The sequence below is a fragment of the Salmo trutta genome, chromosome 14 (genome assembly GCF_901001165.1).
Source record: "Salmo trutta chromosome 14, fSalTru1.1, whole genome shotgun sequence".
Classification (NCBI taxonomy): Eukaryota; Metazoa; Chordata; class Actinopteri; order Salmoniformes; family Salmonidae; genus Salmo; species Salmo trutta.
In genome coordinates this window covers 50,078,109-50,104,798 of record NC_042970.1, presented here as the reverse complement: position 1 = coordinate 50,104,798, position 26,690 = coordinate 50,078,109, and the positions used below count along the sequence as shown (strand labels likewise).

At 43.7% G+C, this 26,690-nt stretch overlaps 1 protein-coding gene across 3 annotated transcripts; it reads right to left on the bottom strand.

Annotated features, from left to right (window-relative positions):
• Positions 1-55: 55 nt before the first annotated feature.
• Positions 56-26,690, bottom strand: LOC115208330 (cilia- and flagella-associated protein 100). 3 transcript variants are annotated; one of them, XM_029776282.1, is made up of 16 exons: positions 26,288-26,690; positions 25,634-25,660; positions 24,438-24,512; positions 22,480-22,577; positions 21,727-21,919; positions 8,097-8,164; positions 7,527-7,690; positions 7,360-7,440; positions 6,848-7,044; positions 6,437-6,533; positions 6,239-6,281; positions 3,684-3,838; positions 2,068-2,203; positions 1,608-1,810; positions 1,152-1,245; positions 56-657 (listed from the first exon to the last, which is right to left on the bottom strand). In XM_029776282.1, the coding sequence occupies exons 1-16, from the start codon at positions 26,337-26,339 to the stop codon at positions 544-546; spliced, it is 1,797 nt and encodes a 598-aa protein (XP_029632142.1). In that variant the 5' UTR covers positions 26,340-26,690; the 3' UTR covers positions 56-543. The 3 variants fall into 3 exon arrangements, with proteins under 3 accessions (XP_029632142.1, XP_029632143.1, XP_029632144.1); XM_029776283.1 differs by lacking the exon at positions 24,438-24,512; XM_029776284.1 differs by lacking the exons at positions 25,634-25,660; positions 26,288-26,690 and adding an exon at positions 25,332-25,388.

Below are 26,690 nucleotides of genomic sequence, written 5' to 3'. Positions count from 1 at the left end.
CACTCTGGGGTTATATTGGTTCACATTGCCTCCACCAAAAAGGCAAGAGCAGACCTTTTTATTGTGAAATGTTTATTCATTTGTTCATCACATGCATGCAGTCAGTCCATCTAACTGCTATTCAGATATGATCAGGTAAAGAAGCACAATAGATTATCAATAATATAACGGATAAGAAATGTCATAAACAATCTGGTATGGCAAAATATTGTAAATCTGGTAACACAAAATAATCAGTCTATAAAATGTGTGGGGAGAGTACTGTCCACCTGCCCTAGAAAGCTCTCCACCAAAACAAAGTCCACATGCTCCCCACTGAGTCTATATAAACAACCACCCAGTACCAAAGAAGTAGGACCTATCCCATCATGTGACATCACCAGCGTCCAATGGAGACGTTTGAAAAGTCTTACTTATACCTGTCATATCCAATTATTGGTCAGTATTTACAGTGAGTCAGTCACAGCCCCACAATAGGCCAAAACATTAAATGAGTTCTGGTCAGTAATGGCATAGGGACTGTGTTGTGACTGACTCTGCCCTTTAGGTGAAGAAGTAAAGCTGCTCCTCTTTCTCCTTGTCTGAGATGTCATACACCTGGCTGGTCTTCAGCTTGCCGGCAGGGGGCTGTGATCTGGCCATCAGTTTCTTGCCAGTCTGGAGAAAAAGGCCTAAGTGTTAGCATCGTCAAATAAAGAGAACACAATGGTATGGTTTCTGTAGTACAATTAATTATATGACATGAACTCTGGATATTTATCAAATGTCATGCTTATTCTCCATTTCTACTGTATATTATAATAGAACAGTCCCCAGGTAACTAAACCAATGACTTAGGGCTGCATTCAATCCATATCGTGGAAGTATCGCAGAAGATCCACGGTATAGCTCGATTGAAATTTGAAGGCAATGTTCCTGCGTTCACGGCAAAATCTGCATATGTCGGCTCAATCAGAAATTACCTTACTTTTTTTCATGCGGATCTTCTGTGATACAGACTGAATCCAGCCCTTAGTTACGCAATGTAATCTGGGTTGTAGGCGTCTAATGAAAATGTCATGTTTCACACAGATTTTCTGGCAGAACTTTGGTCATAACTTTTGCCTGTAGGATTGTAATGGTGTGGTGTTGAGGCAGATTGTGTGACTGACTGTTTTCTTGAAGTCGGCCTGGGCTCTCTCCAGGGCCTTCTTCAGCCTCTCCTCCTGGTGCTGCTTCGCCTGATGCATCTTCTCATCACGCAGCCTAGGGAAAGGAAGCAAAGGATCATGGGCGGGAAAGGATGAGAAGGGTCAATTAATTTAATCTAAACGGCTAAATCTCCAGTCTAGTTGTCAACTTCACAGATGTGCTTTAAACTGAAAGAAACTCAGCTCTGGCACCCAGCTACCACATGGAACACAAATTAGAATGGGGCTCAAGTCAAATTGCTGCCTATGACACCAGCACAGACCTCAGTAGTTTCTTCCCCTATGCATCAACCAACCATGTGCACTTGGCAGAGCCTAAAGCTTAGATCCTTAAGACTTAGAGGTTGAAATGGAATGGGGCCAACCTGACTAGCCTATATGATGGTCCTACAAGGCTGTGTTCCAACTCTCCCCTACCTGAGCCTCCTTTCCTTCTCCTTGGTCCTCTCGGCCATCAGCAGCCGCTCCTTGGGGATCATCTCCACGTTCTCCAGCAGCTCGCCCAGGCGGCTCTCGATAACCGTCAGCATCTGCAGCGTGCTCAGGTTGGCCTCTGTGTCGCCCACACAGCTCCGGTACACCTCCTCCACCTTAGTGCCCAGGGAGTCCAACATAACCTCCTACAGTGGAGGAACAAAGGTGAGAGAGAAAGATCTATATGATCTAAGGCCAATGACTGGCTCACCACTGATATTAGCATGTTCTCTGCATAACCGTCAGTGTGAGCTGTCCCATTTCCCACTGTGAGTAGAAGTGTCAGTAGACACAGATCTAGGATTTGCTTACCTTCCCCAAATCCTAACATCGACCATTAGGGACAGACAGACTCTAAACTGACTTTAGATCACTGTCTCAAGGGCAGTCTTCTCTCTCCTACCTGGTCGGCGGATTTGTACTTCCCAAAGTTGAAGAGGCGGGCCCTCAGCTCCAGCTCGGCAGCCCGGTCCCTCTCCCTCTGGATGGTGTGGGTCATGATGTCTATCTGCTGGGTCAGCTGGACGGTTTCCAGCTCCCTACAGAGAGGGGGGGGGATGGAGAGAAGAATGGCGCACAGCCGCGCACACACATAGAAACGAATGCAGGTGAGGAAAGAGAGAAAAGGAACTATGAAGGGTACTCATGACATAAAACATCCTAGCACTTGTCAATGTCAGTCAAAATAATTTACTTTCTACAATAACTTAGAATTGTTATTCATTTTGCCATGAGGCAGAGAGAAAATGTTGCTGTTTTAATGTTGCTGTTTTAAAGCAAATTTCACACAATTCTACACATATTGCCATGGGCCAGAGATAAACCTTTCCAATTTTATAGCTAATCTCATGCTATTCTACACATTTTGCAATGAGGCTGAGAGAATTTTGCATTTTTAAAGCTAATTTCCTGCAATTCTACACATATTTGCCCTTTTTGTTGGAGCATCTGCCAAGTGCCTAAACAGGCTACAATATTTCCAAAACTGTGCTGCACGTGTCCTCACCCACACCTCCCCCGTGAGCACATCATTCCATTGCTGTTCAACCTCCACTACAAAATCCTGGTTCACACCTACCAAGCTATGAAAAACTCTGGGCCAAAGTACCTGTCTGACCTCATTCTACCCTTCGCTCCTCCAGGTCCGTCTCCCTTCAGCAGCCCTTCAGCAGACTATAAACTATGGGTGACAGGGCTTTCAGTTACGCGGCTCTGTAGCTATGGAACACACTTCCAGACACTATTAGGACTGCAGAGTCTCTGTCCTCATTTAAGGCACAGCTCAAGACCGTGCTGTTCAGTAAAGCTTTCTAGGACCTCTGCTAATTCTGTTCTCATGTCCTCCGGATCTGACCACACCTGCATATAGCTTTGATTGTTGTCTGTGTTCCTTGTTTTGGATTGTTTTTATTATCATTTATTAATTTTGTATTATTATTATTCATCTTTTCGCCTCTGGTCTGAGAAAAACACTTTACAAATTAAATTAATTATTAATATAAATTATATTGCTATTCTACCCATTTTGCAATGAGGCTGAGAGAATTTTGTATTTTTAAAGCTAATCTTCTGCAATTCTACACATTTTGTCATGGAGCAGAGGAAAATGTGCAGTTTTATAACTAATCTCATGCTATTTTACACATTTTGCAATGATGCTGAGATAATTTAAAATTTTAAAACTAATTTCCTGCTATTCTACAAATTTTGCCATGAGGCTGCGAGAACATTTTGCCATTTTACAGCTAATTTCCTGTAATTCTAAACATTTTTTCATATTCTATCTGGAGATCCTATTACATTACTAGAAGGGCTTTGACATAAACCCTCGAAGTTCCCGAATGTAGTGAAAATGGCAGCCATATTGGTCAGGGAGAAATCCAAACCAGTATAACTGGAATGAGAGGCAAAATCCAGTGGTCCGAGCCACTGTGTGAATCTCTACATTCACTTCCATCTGTGGTGATCACTTCACTCTCTATCTACCTCTGACCTCTAACCCCAGCAGGTCTTACTTACATCTTCTTTCTTGTATGGTCCATGACCTTACTGAACACCTCCAGGGCCTCCTCCGTCTCCCTGGAGTTCTGGATCAGAGAGAGGTTCTGCTCCTCCAGCTCTGAAAGCAACTCCAGGAGCTGCCTGGGGTCCGTGAAATACAGCTCTGGGTGTTCCTGCAGGGGGTGACAAACACCACACACAGATAAGCATAGGGACATCCGGAGAATCTCAATAGCATTTCCTTGATTCATAGCGCCATCTCTCCTCTCCTCACCTCCTTCTTTATTTATTTATTTATTCATATTTCACCTTTATTTAACCAGGTAGGCAAGTTGAGAACAAGTTCTCATTTACAATTGCGACCTGGCCAAGATAAAGCAAAGCAGTTTGACACATAACAACACAGAGTTACACATGGAGTAAAACAAACATACAGTCAATAATACAGTAGAAAAATAAGTCTATATACAATGTGAGCAAATGAGGTGAGATAAGGGAGGTAAAGGCAAAAAAAGGCCATGGTGGCAAAGTAAATACAATATAGCAAGTAAAACACTGGAATGGTAGATTTGCAGTGGAACAAAGTGCAAAGTAGAAATAGAAATAATGGCGTGCAAAGGAGCTAAATAAATAAATACAGTAGGGGAAGAGGTAGTTGTTTGGGCTAAATTATAGATGGGCTATGTACAGGTGCAGTGATCTGTGAGCTCCTTTGACAGCTGGTGTTTAAAGCTAGTGAGGGAGATAAGTGTTTCCAGTTTCAGAGATTTTTGTAATTCGTTCCAGTCATTGGCAGCAGAGAACTGGAAGGAGTGCCGGCCAAAGTAGGAATTGGCATATACCTGCTGGAGCACGTGCTAAAGGTGGGTGCTGCAATGGTGACCAGTGAGCTGAGATAAGGGGGGACTTTACCTAGCAGGGTCTTGTAGATGACCTGGAGCCAGTGGGTTTGGCGATGAGTATGAAGCGAGGGCCAGCCAATGAGAGCGTACAGTGGTGGTGGGTAGTATATGGGGCTTTGGTGACAAAACGGATGGCACTGTGATAGACTACATCCAATTTATTGAGTAGGGTATTGGAGGCTATTTTGTAAATGAAATCGCCGAAGTCGAGGATCGGTAGGATGGTCAGTTTTACGAGGGTATGTTTGGCAGCATGAGTGATGGATGCTTTGTTGTGAAATAGGAAGCCAATTCTAGATTTAACTTTGGATTGGAGATATTTGATGTGAGTCTGGAAGGGGAGTTTACAGTCTAACCAGACACCTAGGTATTTGTAGTTGTCCACATATTCTAAGTCAGAACCGTCCAGAGTAGTGATGCTGGACGGGCGGACAGGTGCAGGCAGCGATCGGTTGAAGAGCATGCATTTAGTTTTACTTCCATTTAAGAGCAGTTATAGGCCACGGAAGGAGAGTTGTATGCATTGAAGCTCGTCTTCTCAAAACGCATTGGATTACAAGGTCAGAGGGGCGAGTTTTGAGAATTAGGCGAGGAGAGTGGACGTGAGGAATCGAGGAAACGCAGTTGAGATTCTCCCATAGACTTCTTCCAGGGCAAATTGAAAAGTAGGCATACATTTATAAAAATGTACAGGGAAAGATATCCTTTAGCAGGAAGCTAGGTTGCTTGGATGGACTAGTGGGGTTGAAGTTCAACATAATCAGATTTTGGTTGGTTTTCCCAGATTAATCCTAGTCATGGGGCTCGTTTAAGTGGAAAGGCTGAAGCAACCGACTGCAGACAAAAGTCGAGGAGTGAAGTCGGGGGAGGTGCATCTGCGACAGCCGAAAGTCGGACACAAATCAAATGAAATTTGTCACATGCGCCCGAATACAACAACAAACCTGTGGTTTTTCAACAGCAAGGCTCAGTGCAACATGGCAGTGTTGCCATTGTTTATACAAGCTTTTCTTTGTAATGTCGAAATAAACATGTCTCCAACCTCCATATTACACACTCACAAACTGTAAATATATGTGTGAGTACATTGAACTATCAATTAGTGATTGAGAGACCCAAATATCACATTAATTTGTGTATCCACTGTATACATGAATCGCGGCAAAGTTGGTTTTGGTTTCAGTCACGTGTTTGGTCACGTTGCATGGATCAAACAAAAACACTCTAATGATTGGTTGACAATAGATCCTCCCACAATCCACGCCATGGCTGTAGGATGAAGTTGGTGAAGAGCAACTGCAGAAACTTGCAGTTGACTGCAGTCAAAGCTTCATGAGTTCATGCAGTCGTTGTGTAGGTGCAAGTCGAAAATGTTTATTCCCATAATGCAACACACTTTGGAAGGCGGCGACCAACGACGGTCAAAAGTGATCTGCTCGAACGCGCCCTTGGAGTAAAGGTATTTTAGTAGAGACTGATCCATTAAGCATACTTGTTAGGCCTGAGCTTAATCTGTGTCCGGAAAATCGGCTACAGACATTTTAAGTCATATTCAGCCTGTATTCACTTTTTATTTAAACGTCTCATTTATTCAATTCTGGTGTCAGTTTATGGATGGCAAAAATTTGCCAGAATGCAGTGTAATTCTTATCTTCGAAAGTTGAAACTAACCTCATATTCAGAGCTGTCGGTCTCCAGTTCTGCCACGGGACTCCTGAAAAGACAGGAACTCAGCACAAAAATGTGCCAAAATTATAGCATATAACATGGTCATATTCAAACCCACTTCCGCCAATGGGTGACTCACATAGATACCCTGAGGCCCACTGTTGTACTCGTGATTTGTGACACACACACACACACACTCACGGTTTGTCACTCTGGCCTATCGACTGTCTAGAGGGGGCCCTGGCATCCCGAAGAGGGGGCAGCTCTCGTCTCGCAAAGGACGCCCTGCTTTCCACACCTGTGTGTGTGTGTGTGTGTGTGTGTGTGTGTGTGTGTGTGTGTGTGTGTGTGTGTGTGTGTGTGTGTGTGTGTGTGTGTGTGTGTGTGTGTGTGTGTGTGTGTGTGTGTGTGTGTGTGTGTGTGTGTAAGTGAGAGAGAGAGGGAGGGAGAGAGAAAACGGAGATTAAAAAAGGGGCGCTTTAGTGTAAACACAAAATAGCATCAAATGCAACAGCCCTTCACCATTTTACAGGCCACTACATCACAGTACTGAAGTCAAATGTTTATTCAACAATACATAACAAAACACTAAAAAAGAAGACATACTAGTACCTCTTTTCGGAGTGGCCCTCTCGTCTTTGTCTTTCTCTTTGGACTTGTCCTTGGTGGCAGACTTGGTGGCAGACTGGGCTTTAGGGGTCTTACCCTTGGCCCTCTGTGCCTCTTGCCACTCTGGAGGGGACAGCTTGAAGAGGAACTCTTTGTACATGGTGTACTCCTTTATGATGTCCTCAAACTTAGAGATGTCACTGCAGGAGAAGAGCATGCACGCACACACACAAACAAACGCATGAACACGCACACACACACACACACACACACACATCTTTGACTACCGTTCAAAAGTTTGGGGTCACTTAGAAATGTCCTTGTTTTTGAATGAAACAAGGACATTTCTAAGTGACCCCAAACTTTTGAACGGTAGTGTACATAATGTGTAACCTTTCTGACTTTTTCACGTGCATCAAGCATTGACTATAGTTTATTTACGCCAATCGTTCAAATATTATACTGAGGCGGGAGGCCATGGCCATCCTAGCTGTAATGCTCTGTGTTCTACCCACCTCTTAATGGTCACCATCCTAGTCGTGAGCCTCTTGATCTCAGTCACCTTCTCCAGTTTCACTTTGGTCTCTGACTCAGCACTGTGCAAAATGGAGACACCATGTGATTTTATGAAGTGGAAGAGGAACATAGATTGTACATATATCAACATATTGTTAGTTATTACACTTTGATGGCCTCCACCGAGTTCTTGTCATTCTCTTTGAGGAACTCGTCGAACATGATAGCGTCGTCCTCCAGGAACCGCTCGGCGCGCATCAGCTTCCTCTCCTCACCGGCCGCCATTTTCTCCAGCTGTTCGATCTCTCCACGCTTCACAGCCAAGGAGTACTGGGAGAGAGGGGGAGAGAGATGAGGGAGATAGGGATGGGGAGAGAGAGATGGGGGGATTAGGGATGAGAAGGGACAGGCAGCGTTGGAGGATGGATGGATGGATGGACGGACAGGAGAGAGAAAGATTGAGGGCGGAAAGAAGGGAGATGTCAAGAGGTGGGAAATGCCAGCAACTTGAGGGAGGTGGAGAAGCTTGTATTGACTGTACCTGCACACAGGCTACTCCTCACTAGTGGGAACCACTAAAGACGATGAATACATAACAATACATTTACTTTTAATTCAATGATCAAGCATTTCTGTATCGTATAAAGAACGAATATCTGTGGACACATTCCAGTTGTCATAAAGAACATAACATGATCACCCAGGCAGTTTTTATGGACCGTCGTTCCCTTCTTACCTCCAGCAGAAACATCTCCCTTTTCTTGGTGATAAACTCATTCATGCTCTCTTTGTCAATATTGCGATCTGAGGAGAAACAGTATGGTTGGTTACACACACATATACATTCATGCCACACACACATCACAACTGCTGATAACAGAATCTGCTAAATACTGCACAATTTAAACACTTGCCCCCCAATCCCCCTTTCCCCAATACACGTGTAAATATTGGACTATACATTGTGCCTTCCTGTATTATACTTTCGCTAAAATGTTTATTCTACTGAGTCATTTACTTTATGTTCACATTCTTATATTGTATTATTTCTTATTGTTGTACTGTCAAGAAGGAACCTGCAAGTAAGAATTTGGTTGGACGGTGTATACAGATGTCGGATCTTAATTTGACCCATTTCATCGCAGGAGGAAATTAATCCTGCAGCAGGAGGACGTGAATGAATACTGAATATTTAGAATTGGCGCTAGGGGGCAGCTGGAAGCAGTCTTTGTAGGCTATGTAATGCAGTGCCGTACCTACCATAAGTTGGGTATAAATACAGCATCTTCAGTTCCAACAGCCCCGAACCCAACTCATTGGAATGACCCAACTAGGGTTGAATGGCAGGAACACAGTTACCAAGATTTACTGGGATTTGCCACCCAAAACCACTCCCTTTTCAAGGGAAAAATAACTGTGAGAAAACTGTAAATTCTAATTGATTATTTGTATGAACAGCATGGCATGAAATGGAACTGTTAAATTATACAGTGGCAAGAAAAAGTATGTGAACCCTTTGGAATTACCTGTATTTCTGCATAAATTAGTCATACAATTTGATCTGATCTTCAAAGATGAAGTCACAACAATAGACAAACATAGTGTGCTTAAACTAATAACCCACAAATGATTGTATTATTCTTGTCTATATTGAATACATAATTTAAAAATTCACAGTGTAGGTTGGGAAAAGTATGTGAACCCCTAGGCTAATGACTTCCAAAGGCTAATTGGGAGTCAGGAGTCAGCTAACCTGGAGTCCAATCAATGAGACGAGATTGGAGATGTTGGTTAGAGCTGCCTTGCCCTATAAAAAACACTCACAAAATGTGAGTTTGCTATTCACAAGAAGCATTGCCTGATGTGAACCATGCCTCGAACAAAAGAGATCTCAGAAAACCTAAGATTAAGAATTGTTGACTTGCATAAAGCTGGAAAGGGTTACAAATGTATCTCTAAAAGCCTTGATGTTCATCAGTCCATGGAAAGACAAATTGTCTATAAATGGAGAAAGTTCAACACTGTTGCTACTCTCCCTAGGTGTGGCCGTCCTGCAAAGATGACTGCAAGAGCACAGTGCAGAATACTCAATGAGGTTAAGAAGAATCCTAGAGTGTCAGCTAAAGATTTACAGAAATCTCTGGAACATGCTAACATCTCTGTTGACGAGACTACAATACATAAAACACTAAACAAGAATGGTGTTCATGTCAGGACACCACAGAAGAAGCCACTGCTGTCCAAAAAAAACATTGCTGCATGTCTGAAGTTTGCAAAAGAGCACCTGGATGTTCCACAGTGCTTCTGGCAAAATATTCTGTGGACAGATTAAACTAAAGTTGAGTTGTTTGGAAGGAACACACTACACTATGTGTGGAGAAAAAAAGGCGCAGCACACCAACATCAAAACCTCATCTCAACTGTAAAGTATGGTGGAGGGAGCATCATGGTTTGGGGCTGCTTTGCTGCCTCAGGGCATGGACAGCCTGCTATCATCTACGGGAAAAATGTATTCCCAATTTTATCAAGACATTTTGCAGGAGAATGTTAGGCTATCTGTCTGCCAATTGAAGCTCAATAGAAGTTGGGTGATGCAACAGGACAACGACCCAAAACACAGAAGTAAATCAACAAAGAATGGCTTCAACAGAAGAAAATACGCCTTCTGGAGTGGCCCTGTCAGAGTCCTGACATCAACCCAATTGAGATGCTGTGGCATGACCTCAACCCGATTTAAAATGCTGTGGCATGACCTCGAGAGCGGTTCACACCAAACATCCTAAGAATATTGCTGAACTGAAACAGTTTTGTAAAAATAAATGGTTAAATATTCCTCCTGACCTTTGTGCAGGTCTGATCCGCAACTACAGAAAACGTTTGGTTGAGTTTATTGCTGCCAAAGGAGGTTCAACTAGTTATTAAATGCAAAGGTTCACATACTTTTTCCACCCTACACTGTGAATGTTTACACGGTGTGTTCAATAAAGACATGAAATTGTATAATTGTTTGTGTGTTATTAACTTAAGCAGACAGTGTTTGTCCAGTGTTGTGACAGATGAAGATCAGATCAAAATCCAGGTAATTCCAAAGGGTTCAAATACTTTCTTGCCACTGTATGCAATGTCTAAATCTGGTTTCTCTACGGCGCCTGCATGATGAATCATCAACGCTCAAGGTGGGGACAGACAGCCCATCTCAGAATGGAGCGCAGTTCACAATGCATGTAGACCTGTCATAACTTTTATTCTTGGAACAGGTAGGCCTGCATTTGCTGCAGCATAGTCTATGCTACAGTAAAATAAAGCCTGAATGGGCATCTAATTTACCCATCTCCATCTGGCTTTCAGGGGTCACCAAAAGTTTTTGTTATAAAGAATAGTTTTTTTAAATTGCAGCTGCGGAGTTTTACAACAGCCTATCACTCTAATATCGTTGCTTTAAATCAGTGCACATGCAAGCACTTTCTTCATCAACTCCATTCAAATTGCAACCAAAATAGATAATCCTGTTCTATACTGAACAAATATATAAACCCAACATGTAAAGTGTTGGTCCCATGTTTCATGAGCTGAAATAACAGATCCCAGAAATGTTTCATACACACAAAAATTGTATATCTCTCAAATGTTGTGCACACATTTGTTTACATCCCTGTTAGTGAGCATTTTTCCTTTGCCAAGAAAATTAATCCGCCTGACAGATGTGGCATATCAAGAAGCTGATTAAACAGCATGAACATTACAGAGGTGTACCTTGTGCTGGGGACAATAAAAGGCCACTCGAAAATGTGCAGTTTTGTCACACAATACAATGCCACAAAAGTTTTAAGTTTTGAGGGAGCGTGCAATTGGCAAGCTGACTGCAGTAATGTCCACCAGAGCTGTTGCCAGAGAATTTAATGTTAATTTCTTTACCATAAGCCGCCTCCAACGTTGTTTTAGAGAATTTGGTAGTACGTTCAACAGGCCTCACAACCTTAGACCACTTGTAACCACGCTTTCCCAGGACGTCCACATCCGGCTTCTTCACCTGCGGGATCGTCTGAGACTAGACACCCGGACAGCTGATGACACTGTGGGATTGCACAACCGAATAATTTCTGCACAAACTGTACGAAACGTTCTCAGGGAAGCTCATCTGCGTGCTCGTCGGCCTCACCAGGGACTTGACCTGACTGCAGTTCACTGTCGTAACCAATTTCAATGGGCAAATGCTCACCTTCGATGGCCACTGGCACGCTGGAGAAGTGTTCTCTTCACGGATGAATCAGTATGACATTGTGTGGGCGAGCGGTTTTCTGATGTCAACGTTGTGAACAGAGTGCCCCCTCGTGCCGGTGGGGTTATGGTATGGGCAGGCAGAAGCTACGGACAGCGAACACAATTGCATTTTATCAACGGCAATTTGAATGCACAGATATACCATGACGAGATCCTGAGGCCCATTGTGGTGCCATTCATCCGCAACCATCATGGCGGCCCCATGTCGCAAGGATCTGTACACAATTCCTTGAAGCTGAAAATGTCCCAGTTCTTCCATACTCCAGACATGTCACCCATTGAACATGTTTGGGATGCTGTGGATTGACGTGTATGACACCTCGTTCCAGTTCACATCAATGTCCAGCAACTTCGCACAGCCATTGAAGAGGAGTGGGACAATATTCCTCAGGCCACAATCAACAGCCTGATCAACTCAATGTGAAGGAGATGTCTTGCTACATGAGGTAAATAGTGGTCACACCAGACACTAACTGGTTTTATGATCCACGCCCCTACCTTTTTTTAAGGTATTTGTGACCAACGGATGCACATCTGTATTCCCAGTCATGTGACATCCATAAATTAGGTCCTAATGAATGTATTTCAATTGACTGATATCCTTATATGAACAGTAACTCAGTAAAATCTTTGAAATTGTTGCATGTTGAGTTTATATTTTTGTTCAATATAGATTGATATATAGCCCTATGTATAGATGTCCTAGCATACCTCTTTCAGATAATATATTCAATGCAGAATTAGCCTTATATTTAGCTAATTAATGATGGGTTATGCATAATGAGCTTCTAACCTATAGCCTCTGTCTGTTGCGCAATACGCATGCACCTGTGCTCCGCTGGCCTCTCCTTAAAGAAATGTGCCTTAGCTCTTGGAATCCCATGCAGGAAAAGCTAGACTAGAATAGCTTGCTGGACATTCTTTTTTTAAAGATTTCTTATACCAATAGACTATTCGAAGAGGAACCTAAGCTGTTGTTTGCTGAATGTTAAATACAGCAGCCAATAGAACTCACAGGTAGTTTTAAAGAAGAGCGAAGGCTATAGCAGTTATTTATTCAGACCCATAACCATTCATTAGAATGATGAAGATAAGGACAATGAAACTTATTTCCTTTACCTGTTGAAAGCGAGGAAGGAATGAAGCAACAATAGGGAGAGAAAGAGGAGGTAGGCTAATAACATTAAGGGAAATAATATGTAAGGTATATATGCATTAGCCTACTAATTATACAAATAGGCCCTATTATATTTCTAAATTAAAATCCAATTCCCTAGCCTATACTTGTAACTTTGTAGGCTGCAATGTGCTGCACCAGAATCACGTTCTCTCTCTACTTTATCATGGTTTAAACAATGTGCAAAATTCCAGTCCATATAATACAGTATAATACAAAACAGTACAGTAATACAGTTCACACTCAAAAAGATTAGTCTACTGGAGCTAGTTTCATTTATTTCCCCAAGAGAGCATATAGCTAAATAAATCGATTGGCTTTTATGTTTTTCTGTCGTACGTAATGTGCAGTAGCCTATTTGTATTTGTATTTATTATGGATCCCCATTAGCTGCTGCCAAGGCAGCAGCTACTCCTCCTGGGGTCCAGCAAAATTAAGGCAGTTTATACATTACAATACATTTACAGATTTCACAACACACTGTGTGGCCTCAGGCCCCTACCACATATCTACAGCAGTACTAATTCCATGTGTGTGTGTGTGTGTGTGTGTGTGTGTGTGTGTGTGTGTGTGTGTGTGTGTGTGTGTGTGTGTGTGTGTGTGTGTGTGTGTGTGTGTGTGTGTGTGTGTGTGTGTGTGTGTGTGTGTGTGTGTGTGTGTGTGTGCATGTGTCTGTGCCTATGTTTGTGTTGCTTCACAGTCCCCGCTGTTCCATAAGATGTTTTTTTATCTGTTTTTTAAATCAAATTTTACTGCTTGCATCAGTTACTTGATGTGGAATAGAGTTCCATGTAGTCATGGCTCTATGTAGTACTGTACGCCTCCCGTAGTCTGTTCTGGACTTGGGGACTGTAAAGAGACCTCTTGTGGCATGTCTTGTGGGGTATGCATGGGTGTCCAAGCTGTGTGCCAGTAGTTTAGACAGACAGCTTGGTGCATTCAACATGTCAATACCTCTCATAAATAGTAGTGATGTAGTGATGAAGTCACTTTGAGCCAGGAGAGATTGACATGCATATTATTAATATTAGCTCTCTGTGTACATCCAAGGGCCAGCCATGCTGCACTGTTCTGAGTCACCTTTACCACACCTTTACCACACGACTGAACAGTAGTCAAATTGCGACAAAACTAGGGTCTGTAGGAGCTGCCTTGTTGATAGTGTTGTTAAGAAGGCAGAGCAGTGCTTTATTATGGACATACTTCTCCCCATCTTAGTGTAAGGCTCGGGCGTAGTGGAGGAGGTAACAGACACAGGAAGCAGCGAGAAGGGTTATAGCTTTTAATGCTCGAAAAGCAAAACACCTGCCAACCCAACATGCGAACTTAGTGCACACAAAATGAAAGTGCCCCAAACACAGGGGACAAAATACAGTGAGCGCAACACGATGCACTAGCGCAAAATACAGACAGCGCTTACCCAAGCAACACACAGAGGAAACAATCCCGCACAAAGAGCAGGCGGGCCAGCTAGCTCATATAGCCCCGCTAATCAACCAAACTACGGACAGGTGAAAACAATAACAGAAAGGGGGAAAACAAAAAAGGAATCAGTGGCAGCTAGTAGGCCGGTGACGACGACCGCCGAGCGCCACCCAAGCAGGAGGGGGCGCCACCTTCGGTGGGAGTCGTGACAGTACCCCCCCCCCCCCCCGACGCGCGGCTCCTGCAGCGCGCCGACACCGGCCTCGAGGACGACCCGGAGGGCGAGGCGCCGGGCGATCCGGACGGAGGCGATGGAAATCCTTCAACATGGATGGGTCCAAGACGTCCTCCGCCGGCACCCAGCACCTCTCCTCAGGACCGTACCCCTCCCAGTCCACGAGGTACTGCAGGCCCCTCACCCGGCGTCTCGAGTCCAGAATGGCCCGTATGCTGTACGAGGAGGGGCAGGTTCCGGGTCGAGAGCCAGACCCTGTCCCCCGGTATGAACACGGGTGCCTCACTGCGGTGGCGGTCAGCACTCCTCTTCTGCCGTCTACTGGCCTCCTTCAGGGATTCCTGGACGGCTCTCCAGGTCTCCTTGGAGCGCTGTACCCAATCCTCCACCGCAGGAGCCTTGGTCTGGCTCTGGTGCCATGGTGCCAGGACTGGCTGGTAACCCAAAACACACTGAAAGGGTGACAGGTTAGTAGAGGAGTGACGAAGTGAGTTCTGGGCTCCGCCCAAGGAATGTACCTTGCCCACTCCCCTGGCCGGTCCTGACAATACGACCTCAGAAACCTGGCCACCTCCTGGTTTACCCTCTCCGCCTGCCCATTACTCTCGGGGTGATAACCGGAGGTCAAACTGACCGAGACCCCCAGCCGCTCCATAAACGCCTTCCAGACCCTGGATGTGAACTGGGAACCTCGATCAGAGACAATGTCCTCCGGCACCCCGTAGTGCCGGAAGACGTGGGTAAATAGGGCCTCCGCAGTCTGCAGGGCCGTAGGGAGACCGGGCAATGGGAGGAGACGGTAGGACTTTGAAAACCGATCCACAACCACCAGGATTGTAGTGCTCCCCTGAGACGGGGGAAGATCTGTCAGGAAGTCTACAGACAGGTGCGACCATGGCCGTTGTGGAACGGGGAGGGGCTGTAACTTCCCTCTCGGGAGATGCCTAGGAGCCTTACTCTGGGCGCACACCGAACAGGAAGAGACATAGAACCTCACGTCCCTAGCCAAGGTGGGCCACCAGTACTTCCCCCTGAGACTCCTCACTGTCCTCGCCACACCAGGATGACCCAAAGAGGGTAGAGTGTGCGCCCACCGAATCAATTGATCACGGACACCGAGCGGCACGTACATGCGACCCACGGGACACTGTGAAGGTGCAGGTTCCAATACTAATGCCCGCTCGATGTCTGCGTCCACCCTTCATACCACCGGTGCCACCAGCCTAGACGCTGGAATGATGGGAGTCGGATCGATGGGCCGGTCCTCAGTGTCATAAAGACGGGACAGCGCGTCGGCCCTCGTGTTCAGGGAACCTGGTCTATAGGAAATCGTGAACCTAAACCGGGCGAAGAACATGGCCCACCTTGCCTGACGCGGATTCAGTCTCCTAGCTGCCCGGATATACTCCAGATTCCGATGGTCGGTCCAGATGAGAAAGGGGTGCTTAGCCCCCTCAAGCCAGTGTCGCCACACCCTCAAGGCTTTTACCACCGCTAGCAACTCCCTGTCCCCCACATCATAGTTACGCTCCGCCGAACTGAGCTTCTTCGAAAAGAAAGCGCAGGGGCGGCGTTTCAGTGGCGTACCCGAGCGCTGTGATAGCACAGCACCCACCCGAGCCTCGGATGCGTCCACCTCCACTATGAATGCCAAAGACGGGTCTGGGTGCGCCAACACGGGTGCTTCGGTGAACAGCACCTTCAACCTCTTGAAGGCTCCGTCCGCCTCAGTCGACCACCGCAAACGCACCGGCCCCCCCTTCAGCAGTGAGGTAATGGGAGCCGCTACCTGGCCAAAACCCCGGATAAACCTCCGGTAGTAATTGGCAAACCCTAAGAACCGCTGCACCTCCTTCACCGTGGTTGGAGTCGGCCAATTACGCACGGCCTTAACACTGTCACACTCCATCACCACCCTCGTGGTGGAAATGCGATAACCCAGGAAGGAAACGGCTCGTTTGGAAAACACACATTTCTCAGCCTTAACGTATAGGTCATGCTCCAGCAGTTTCCCAAGCACCTTGCGTACCAGGGACACATGCGCGGCGCGGGTGGCGGAATATATCAGAATAAAAAACGTACCCGATTTAACCTGTTATGGTATAGGGGGCAGTGTTTTCACGGCCGGATAAAAAACGTACCCGATTTAATCTGGTTACTACTCCTGCCCAGAAACTAGAATATGCATATAATTAGTAGATGTGGATAGAAAACACTCTAAAGTTTCTAAAACTGTTTGAATGGTGTCTGTGAGTATAACAGAACTCATATGGCAGGCCAAAACCTGAGAAGATTCCATACAGGAAGTGCCCCGTCTGACAATTTGTTCTCCTTCTAGGGCATCTCTATCAAAAATGGGCTCGTTCCACCCCGCCCCAGCAGCCAAGGTCCTGAAATCCAGCGCGAAGTCCTGTGCGCTCCTCGTCTCCTGCCTGAGGTGGAACAGCCGCTCACCCGTCGCTCTACCCTCCGGATGGTGGTCGAACACGGCCCGAAAGCGGCAGGTGAACTCTGGATAGTGGTCCCTCGCCGAGTCCGGACCATTCCGGACCGCATTGGCCCACTCCAGAGCTCGGCCCGTCAGGCAGGAAACGAGGGCACTCACGTTCTCCTCTCCAGAGGGAGCAGGTCTGACGGTGGCCAGGTACAGCTCGAGCTGGAGCAGAAATCCCTGGCTCCCAGCCGCCGCTCCATCATACTCCCTCGGGAGCGCCAGACGAAGCGCGCCGGAGCCAGACGCAGCTGGAGGCGGAGGTGGCTGCGTCGGAGGAGCCGGAGGTGGAGAGAGGAGACCACTCCTCTCCCAACGATCCGTCCTCTCCATCATCTGGTCCATCACGGATCCAATTCGGTGGAGGATGGAAGTATGATGGAGTACGCGTTCCTCCATCGAGAGAAGGGTGTTAGCAGCTGCTCCTGCTGACTCCATTGGGGGTGCAGGATTCTGTAAGTCTCAAGCGTAGTGGAGGAGGTAACAGACGCAGGAAGCAGCGAGAAGGATTATAGCTTTTAATGCTCGAAAAGCAAAACACCTGCCAACCCAACATGCGAACTTAGCGCACACAAAATGAAAGTGCTCCAAACACAGGGGACAAAATACAGTGAGCGCAACACGATGCACTAGTGCAAAATACAGACAGCGCTTACCCAAGCAACACACAGAGGAAACAATACCGCACAAAGAGCAGGCGGGCCAGCTAGCTCATATAGCCCCGCTAATCAACCAAACTACGGACAGGTGAAAACAATAACAGAAAGGGGGAAAACAAAAAAGGAATCAGTGGCAGCTAGTAGGCCGGTGACGACGACCGCCGAGTGCCACCCGAGGAGGGGGCGCCACCTTCGGTGGGAGTCGTGACACTTAGCTACTATTGTATAAATATGTTTTGACCGTTTACAATCGAGGGTTACTCCAAGCAGTTTAGTCAACTCAACTTGAGCACTTTCCACATTATTTATTACAAGTTTTAGTTGAGGTTTAGGGTTAAGTGAATGTTTTGTCCCAAATACAATGCTTTTAGTTTTGGAATTATTTAGGGCTAACCTATTCCTTGCCACCCACTCTGAAACTAACTGCAACTCTTTGTTAAGTGTTGCAGTCATTTGAGTCGCTGTAGTAGCTGACCTGTATAGTGTTGAGTCATCCGCATACATAGACACTCTGGCTTTACTCAAAGTCAGTGGCATGTCGTTAGTAAAAAAAAAGCAAGGGGCATAAACAGCTACCCTGGGGAATTTCTGATTCTACCTGGATCATATTTGAGAGGCTTCCATTAAAGATTACCCTCTGTGTCATTTGTGTAGGTGCTGTGCTTGTTGAGTGTCCTTCCCTATAAGCATGTTGAAAGTCTGTTGTCAATTTGTTTACTGTGAAATAGCATTGCATCTGGTCAAACAAGTATTCAGACCCCTTGACTTTTTCCATATTTTGTTACGTTACAGCCTTATTCTAAAATTGATTATATGTTTTTTCCTCATCAATCTACACACAATACCCTATTATAACAAAGCAAAAACAGGGTTTTAGAAATGTTTGCAAATTTATTACAAATAAAAAAACGTATTCAGACCCTTTGGTATGAGACTCTAAATTGAGCTCAGGTGCATCCTGTTTCCATTGATCATCCTTGAGATGTTTCTACAACTTGATTGGAGCACCTGTGGTAAATTCAATTGATTCAACATGATTTGGCACACACCTGTTTAAATAAGGTTCCACAGTTGACAGTGCACATCAGAGAAGAAACCAAGCCATGAGGTCGAAGGAATGAGGTTGAAGGAATTTTCCGTAGAGCCACCGGACTACTACTCCACCAATTAGGCATTAATGGCAGAGTGGCCAGACGGAAGCCACTCCTCAGGAGGCAACAGCGCCCCTTCAACCTCAGGAGGCTGAAGAAATTTGGCTTGTCACCTAAAACCCTCACAAACCTTTACAGATGCACAATCGAGAGCATCCTGTCGGGCTGTATCACTGCCTGGTACCACCTTTTTTAGACTGCAGGTCCGCTGGGGGCATATATTCAAGCAAGCAATAGGCAGAATAAATTATTTGTGGCCTCAGTGCCTGTGTGGTCCAGTGGCTACAGCCGCGTACCCCGCCACACATTATGTCAGAGCTGACATGGGATTGAATCCGTCCCACTGCCCTTTGACTCCCCCTCCCCTATCTTCCCTGTATTTCCAACACTTGTTTATCTCTTCAATAAAAGCAAAACAATTATGACAGGAGTGAGACTGCCCTATTCCTTAAAAATATATTTAAGAAAGAATAATAATAGGCTTGTATAAAATAATGATAATACGGTATAATGACGATCTAGGCTAGGCCATATAATAGGACATTTAGCAGTGGGAGGATTTTAACATTAACACATGGGTGCGGCAAAGTGCCAGATTCTTGAATGATAATGACCGAAACATTGTTGCATGAGACAGGGTTGGCGCAAATTGCAGGAGTGGGGATGGTGAAATCAGCTGTTCAACAAGTTGTCAATAAACTGATGACCCAAATCAGCTCATCAACTCAGTCAGGGAAACACAAACAGTAGCCTATTAACGGTTTTTACACCTTTTCATTATGTGACAATGGATGGCTAACGTGTAGCCTACAGAATATATTGTTGGAATATAATCAAATAACAAGGGGCCTATTGCAAACATTGATGATTATCGTCAGCTGATGTCTCATTAAACCATCAATAAATTCGAAATTCATCCGCACAGCTGATCTAAATTGCAACCATTAGTGGTCACCTCATTACCATTCCCTATCAGATGTCATCGTTACCTTAGTCCTGCTTGCAACCAAAGTCTTTCAAGATATGTTCGCCCTCTGGTTGGTATTGTCATCGGAACAACTTTTTGAACAGACTAAGGGCGATTGACCTACTGTATTTGACAAGCATTCCATAGAATTGAAATAAGGTATTTCCTCGCTCACCACGGCAAATCTACTGTGGCAATTTACCTGACACTTTGTATGACTGGAAACTAATGTTGGTGTAGCCTACTGTTCTTATTTTATTGTTTCCTATTTATGATATCTATTAAATACAACTGTCTATAAAAGTGTGTGGTATGGTAATTTCTTATCAAAATTGGGTAAAATATCTGAAATGTGTAACTAAATGAAGTTAATGACTTATTTGTGCCAGGAGGGCATGGGCCAGAATCGAACCCTTGCCAACACAGTAAGCCTACATGTGCGCGCTGAAAGAAGCAGCCCTAACCACTAGACCACCCCAGACCACAATTGAGCTACATTTTGACAGTTGTCCTCTATTTTGATAACATATACTGTAGAGCTAAATAAAATAATCGGCTTTCACGCGCCATTGTGCTCCATTCCGTAGGCTACCTCATTATTCTCAATTTCATCTTGTCTTTACAGCTGATATATATAGGCCTATGCGTGCAATTAGTTTTGATCGGCTACAGTAGGCTATTGTTTAGGTGTAGCCTACTGTACAGCTGCATTTCAGATACCCTTGACACTTGTATGTCATAGCCTAGTGGAGACCAATATATAGCTTGTGTTAATAAGCTATATAAAACGACGGTTGTTGATGTGTATGGCTGAATGTTGCAGTAATAGGACCTAGCTAGGCCTAGCATTTGAGCGAGAGAGAGGATGATTTTGATAGCAAGCCCTGATCCCAATGACTCAACTGCCCCCGCATGGAGAGAAAGAGAACTGCTCATTTTGATGCAGTAGGGAAAAGATTGATCATGGATTCTGTTCCACATAGCGGTTGTTTTGGTGGTGTCGGAGGCGGAACTGTGTTAGAGCTGTCAAATCCACAAGTGGCTCCCGGGCATTATACCTAAAACTGACATTGCCATTGGCTGCACAAGTCACATTAACAGAAATCCCATGCGAAGGAGTCACATTAACAGATATATCATGCAGAGGAGTCACATTAACAGAAATCCTATGCAGAGGAGTCACATTAACAGAAATCCCATGCAGAGGTGTCACATTAATAGAAATCCCATGCGAAGGAGTCACATTAACAGATATATCATGCAGAGGAGTCACATTAACAGAAATCCTATGCAGAGGAGTCACATTAACAGAAATCCTATGCAGGGAGTCACATTATCAGAAATCTTATGCAGAGGAGTCACATTAACAGAAATCCCATGTAGAGGAGTCACAATAACAGAAATCCCATGCAGCCTTGTTTACAAATTTGAACACTGGAATGTGAGATTAGGATGATAGAAAATCCTCCTTATTTTGTTTAATGATTTTTTTATTTGAGTGTAATTATTTCTATATAGGCTATACTTTCTCGCTCTGAACTTCTAACAAGAGTGGGGCGGGCGTGGCTTCGTGACAATGATCGCAAGAGCAGCTGCTCACCGATTTGATGGCTCCAACTGCAGTTCCACCTCTGACACTGCCAAAACATCTGCTTTGCAGGTGTCGCCGGTTAACACTTGATCTGATTGAATCTAGGCCCAAGTTAAGATCTGTCATCTGTACCACCAACTTGAAATAGCATGGCATTGTCAAACGATGGGCCTGAGGTTAGGTATAAAGGCAGAGGCAAATAAAAAGTATTGTTTTGCAGTCAGTGCACTGGATTGACCATAATAATTATTTCAGTTGTGTCAATGACTCCAGTGCAAGCCTTTGTGTTAAGCATAGACTATACAGTATGTGTGTGTTTAGACCTAAAGTGTGTGTCATAACATGTCAATTATGGTGAGGCAACATGGTGTGTGTTGGTGTGTGTGCACCTTTGATCATGGCCACCCTCCAGGCAGGGGTGTTTTGTTGCTGGGCCAGGCTGCTTTCCTCCCCTCCTGGCTGGGCTGTGTCCTCCTCCAGCCCCTCTCTCAGCTCCCTGAGGAGGTCACCCTGCTTGGCCTTCATACGGCCCGCATAGGTCACCTTCTCATGGACCCGCAAACTCAACTGGCTCTGCAGCTCCTGGAAAGAAAATAGGTGCATGATTTGACATGATGTTGGACAGATACCAGTTGGACAGAGGTAACTAAAAAGTAACTATATGTGTAATGCATTGAATAAAACATGATTTTGGCTGGGATTCAAACAAAGGCCAGAATTCAATCCGATCATGGGTTATAGCAGAGAGGAAGAGACGAAGCGAGAGGTTTCAGTTTCGCCAAAATCTGTCCAAAATAAGACCACTTATTTTGGACCAAGCTTGTCACCTGCCTTCCTGCCTTTGGGACAACTACTCCTATTGTTAGGGCGAAGATATGAGCATCTCGCCATTAAATACAGATCTCTGGTTATAGGCATTGTAGCATTAAAAGGCAATGTTACCGCATTCGCGGAGATCCCATTCACGGCAAACACTGCATATGTCGGCTCAATCGGAAATTGCCTTTAAAAAACGCAATGCCAGATACCCCATGAACAGATTGAATCCTGGCCAAAGTTGCATTGTCAACAATTGTATTTCATCTATAATAATGACTCTAAAATATTTATTGTCACACACACGTGCACACACACATACACACCAGTTTCCTGCGCTCCTTTTCCTTGTTCCTGATCAGAAATATGTTGCTGTTGTCAAGCACTTTAAAAGGGTTCGCCCCAGGCATCTGTTTACATACATCTTCACACATAGCAATAAAAAACAGGGACAAATGTCAGAAGATGAGTAGCCCATATACAACTGTGGCTTGCATTTAAACCAGTACCAGTAAATTGACATCTCAAAAACAGCATGCATGCACCAACACAATACCAAGAATAAACTAGTAGGGGAGAGTGGGGTAAGTTGAGCCAAAGGAGTAAAGGCGTCAGCATGCTTCAGTTCAGTTGGCACCTAGCCGAACTCGGCTAGCCAAACGGAACGAGTGTGCTCCCATACTCCTTTAAAAGACCTTCGCTTGAAAATTCTAAAAAGCAGCAATAGTCCATTTTGAAATGCTGTAGCCAGTATACACTTCCTCAAAATATTCAGAATGAATCCAAGATAACTCAAGAAATGTTTAAGTTTTTGCCGAGATCTTATTTGCGCAATTTCACATTTAACTAAGATGTTTGGTGAAGTAATTCTTAATGAAAAAATATACATGAAAATAAGTCGTCGTTGAATGATAACAAAGACTTTATTGAAGAATCCCTAATGTTGACCAATCACCGACTAAGGGGCGGAGACTTCGGCTCCAAACTTTGGCTCGCCTCCAGAAAAAATGTTGTGTGCCTGAACAGCTGAAAAAACAGTCACTGAAGTCCAAAACGAACAAAAACGTCACAAAATGTCATCATAATATATGCACAAACTCTTCCGAACTGTTTTGGCTAGGAAGCATGCGTTTAAGAGACCATACACAAAATGAATAATTTGTCCAAATATTTAGGAAGAGCTCATAATTTCATGGAGTCTGCAAAGGAAGAAACCATATAGAAAAAGTGGTACGCAGGTTAGGTACATAAAACAGTTTTTCACCAAGTCAATTTAATTTATTGTGTTACAGGTTTCATAATGCTGGGATCTAAACCAAAGTACTGTATATCATTTTAAGATTGTTCAATATATCAGTTGGAGTCTCTATAAGCTTCAATAGGTGGTCCTAAACCTAGCATGAAAGTGCATCCTTGTAGCTGTGTGGGCTAATATAGTTAAAATGTTTGCCTTGGGGTAAGTTGAGTCAATGACAAATTGAGCGAATTGAATTGTTTTATTCCCAGGTGTAATGCAAGGCATTATCGCTGGGATATGATGTAACAACAGGGCCTGGCCTATGGTAAAAGTGTTTTTAAAAAGTACAAAGTGTTTGTTGTGTTAAGCCTGTGTTAAAATACCCTTAAAATTAAATAGAAAAATTGATTGTGATTGTGTTTAATTGTATTTGGGAAATAAAGATAGACATAGTTTTAAAAAGGTAGTGGCAATATTTCATTCAGTACAGGAATTTGTAGGCGGCTTAACTGACCCTGTCCCGCAGCTCAACTTTCCCCATAACCGGCTATGCTTTTAAAACTGTAATGTTTACATGAATTCTGAGTATTTCCACGGATATACAACATCCTGAAATATACGTAGACGTCTTTGTTAGAAACAATACTATATCTCCCTTGGCAGAGTGATGCTGAACGTAAAAAATGTCTCAATGTACCCCACTCTCCCCTACTACTATTTTACTGTCTGGATGGTGTCATACATTTCAGAACCTGTTGATTGAACTGTTGATTACATTTTCTATACAGTTTTTATTTAATTATTTTATCTACAGTAGTTTATAACAGGTCAACCCTAGACTGGAATGAAGTGGGATTAGAGGGATGTCATAAGAGTCAAATGACTAAGTGAGATGAACGAAATGGAATTGGAACAGGATTTTTCCATGACTTCTTCCTAGTCTATTTTATGACAGAATCATTCAAGGGGTAACCTCAAAGTGAATCATCATCAATATTACAAGTAATGCTAACCAGTTAGTTAGATGATATGTACAATAGCTACTACCTGTAGATATCACTGACTTGGTGGTACTCGCCGACTGGGCAACTATCATGGGACCTGACAGCATGTTTGGTCCTCCTGTCGCATAGAATCACATACAAAATATAGAAAATCAAAACTAGAATTCACACCCAGTAGAAACAGTAGGGTTATTATGTGTACAGTAGCCTACTCTTGCATGGCGAGCCTTCAAAAAACTTGTCTCATTCACCATGGGAGAGTGGGGTAAATTGAGCAAAAGGAGTTGAGCCATCCTTGTTTCTAAGAAACCATAAACAAAATTAATTGTTTGACCAAATGTTTAGGAAGAGGTTATAATTTCATTGAGTCTGTGAAGGAAGAAACTACATTGACAAAGTGATAAGAAAGTTAGGTCCATAAAACTGATTTTCACCAAGTAAAATTAATGTATTATGTTAAGGGGTTTCATGATGCTTGTATCTAAACCAAAGTAGATCATTTGAAGATTTCTCTAGACATCAGTTGGAGTCTCTATAAGCTTCAAAATGAGGTCCTAAACCTAGCATGAAAGTGCATCCTTGTAGCTGTGTGGGCTAATATAGTCAAAATGTTTGCCATGGGGTAAGTTGACCTAATTGTTGAGCCAATGGCAAGTTGAGCGTATTGAAGTGTTTTCTTCCCAGGTGTAACGCAAGGCATTATTGCTGGGATATGAGGTAACAACCGGGCCTGGCCTATGTTAAAAGTGTTTTGTTTTTTAAGTACAGCATTTGTTAGGTGTTAAGCCTGTGTTAAAAGATGCTTAAAATGATTAAAAGACAAAAAAGTGATTGTGATTGTGTTGAATTGTGTTTGGGAAATAAAGATAGACATAGTTTTAAAAAGGTGATGTTAATATTCCATTTAGTACAAAAATGTGTAGGCGGCTTAACTTACCCTGTCCCGTGGCTCAATTTACCCCATATCCGGGGTAAGTTGTGCCAAGAGACCACTTTTTTTGGACAAGCTCTGTTTTCAAAACGTTCATGTTTACATGAATTCTGATTATTTCCAGGGATACACAACATCCTGAAATATATGTAGATATCTTTGTTAGAAAGAATAGTATATATCACTGGATGGAGTGATGTTGAAAGTAAAAAATGGCTCAATTTACCCCACTCTCCCCTGTGTGTTTAGTAAAAGCCATTGTACAGTATCAGTGTGTCAAGATGAAGACTTATATGACTGATACTTACTGTGTTTTGATGTTGGTGACAGCATCCCTAGAGTAGAAAGTGAATGCAAGTTACCACAATTAGGGTTGCTAAGACTGATAAATAGGGGACAGGATTTTTCACACATTGCATGCCAACTATAAGTCAATCGAATACCCAGGGTATTCACAATGGTGAATGTGGTAACAAGTTAATTCTCTAAATGGTGAGTAACATCATAGGCTATTTTCTGTCCACATTCTAACTGTGTAAGACATGTCTATAGTTTTGCCTTGTTGTTTTCATTTAAGTGAATGTTACAATAATGTTTCATTTAAAACGGGCCTAAAGACCTTTCTCTTTAATAGGAAGGATTTCTGTTAATAGCTGTGCTCCTTGGTATCCTTGTCCTTTGTAGCGTCAGCTGTGTTCTTTGTGTCAGTTGCCCTGTCAATTTGTTTTCTATTTGGTTTTAATTTTATGCACTTTGAGATGATTCTGTATAATGAAAAGCGCTTCACAAATGTAATCAATTATTCTTATTATTTATGTGTCCAAGTTTATCAACAATGTTGCCCAAAAATCTAAAAATGGAGCCAAATTGGCTTGTTATAACTTACAAAATATTTTACAACCAACTTGATCTAATATTATGTCAAAGTAAAATACGGTTTTGTTTTGAACATCTTTCCTTACCTTCAATTAGATGCATCCCTTTATGGTGTATTCTGCTGAAACACTTTGTCATATGAACATCTTGAGAGAGTTCTGCCCTTTTTCTTCGGAACTCGATTGTCCTAAGTTTGCGTTCTGTTGCCGTGGTAACATTATTGTTCAGAAGGTTCTATTTTCTTACCACTCGATGACGCTGTTTCCCAACATTCTACTCAGTCGTCAAACGCTTGTGTTCTATGCTACTGCATTTTATAAAACTGTCAGGGAATTTTGGAGTTAGATCGCTTAGCATCAAATTGCCCGGGAGGTCTCATTTGTTGACATTGGGCACGGAAGAATACTTGATAGGTTATTTTAGCACAACTGACCATTTTGGGTATGAGCCAGACCATTACCGGTAATTCTATGATATTTGTACCCGTAT

What these genes read in the sequence shown, in the direction of transcription:
- LOC115208330 (XM_029776282.1), bottom strand. Translation starts at nt 26,339, where the DNA reads ATGACAAAGTGTTTCAGCAGAATACACCATAAAGGGATGCATCTAATT. An exon ending in AGGATGGTGACCATTAAGAG is followed by an intron (nt 7,045 to 7,359) that starts GTGGGTAGAACA and finishes CTTCTCCTGCAG; the next exon opens with TGACATCTCTAAGTTTGAGG. An exon ending in GACCATACAAGAAAGAAGAT is followed by an intron (nt 2,204 to 3,683) that starts GTAAGTAAGACC and finishes CCCTCTCTGTAG; the next exon opens with GGAGCTGGAAACCGTCCAGC.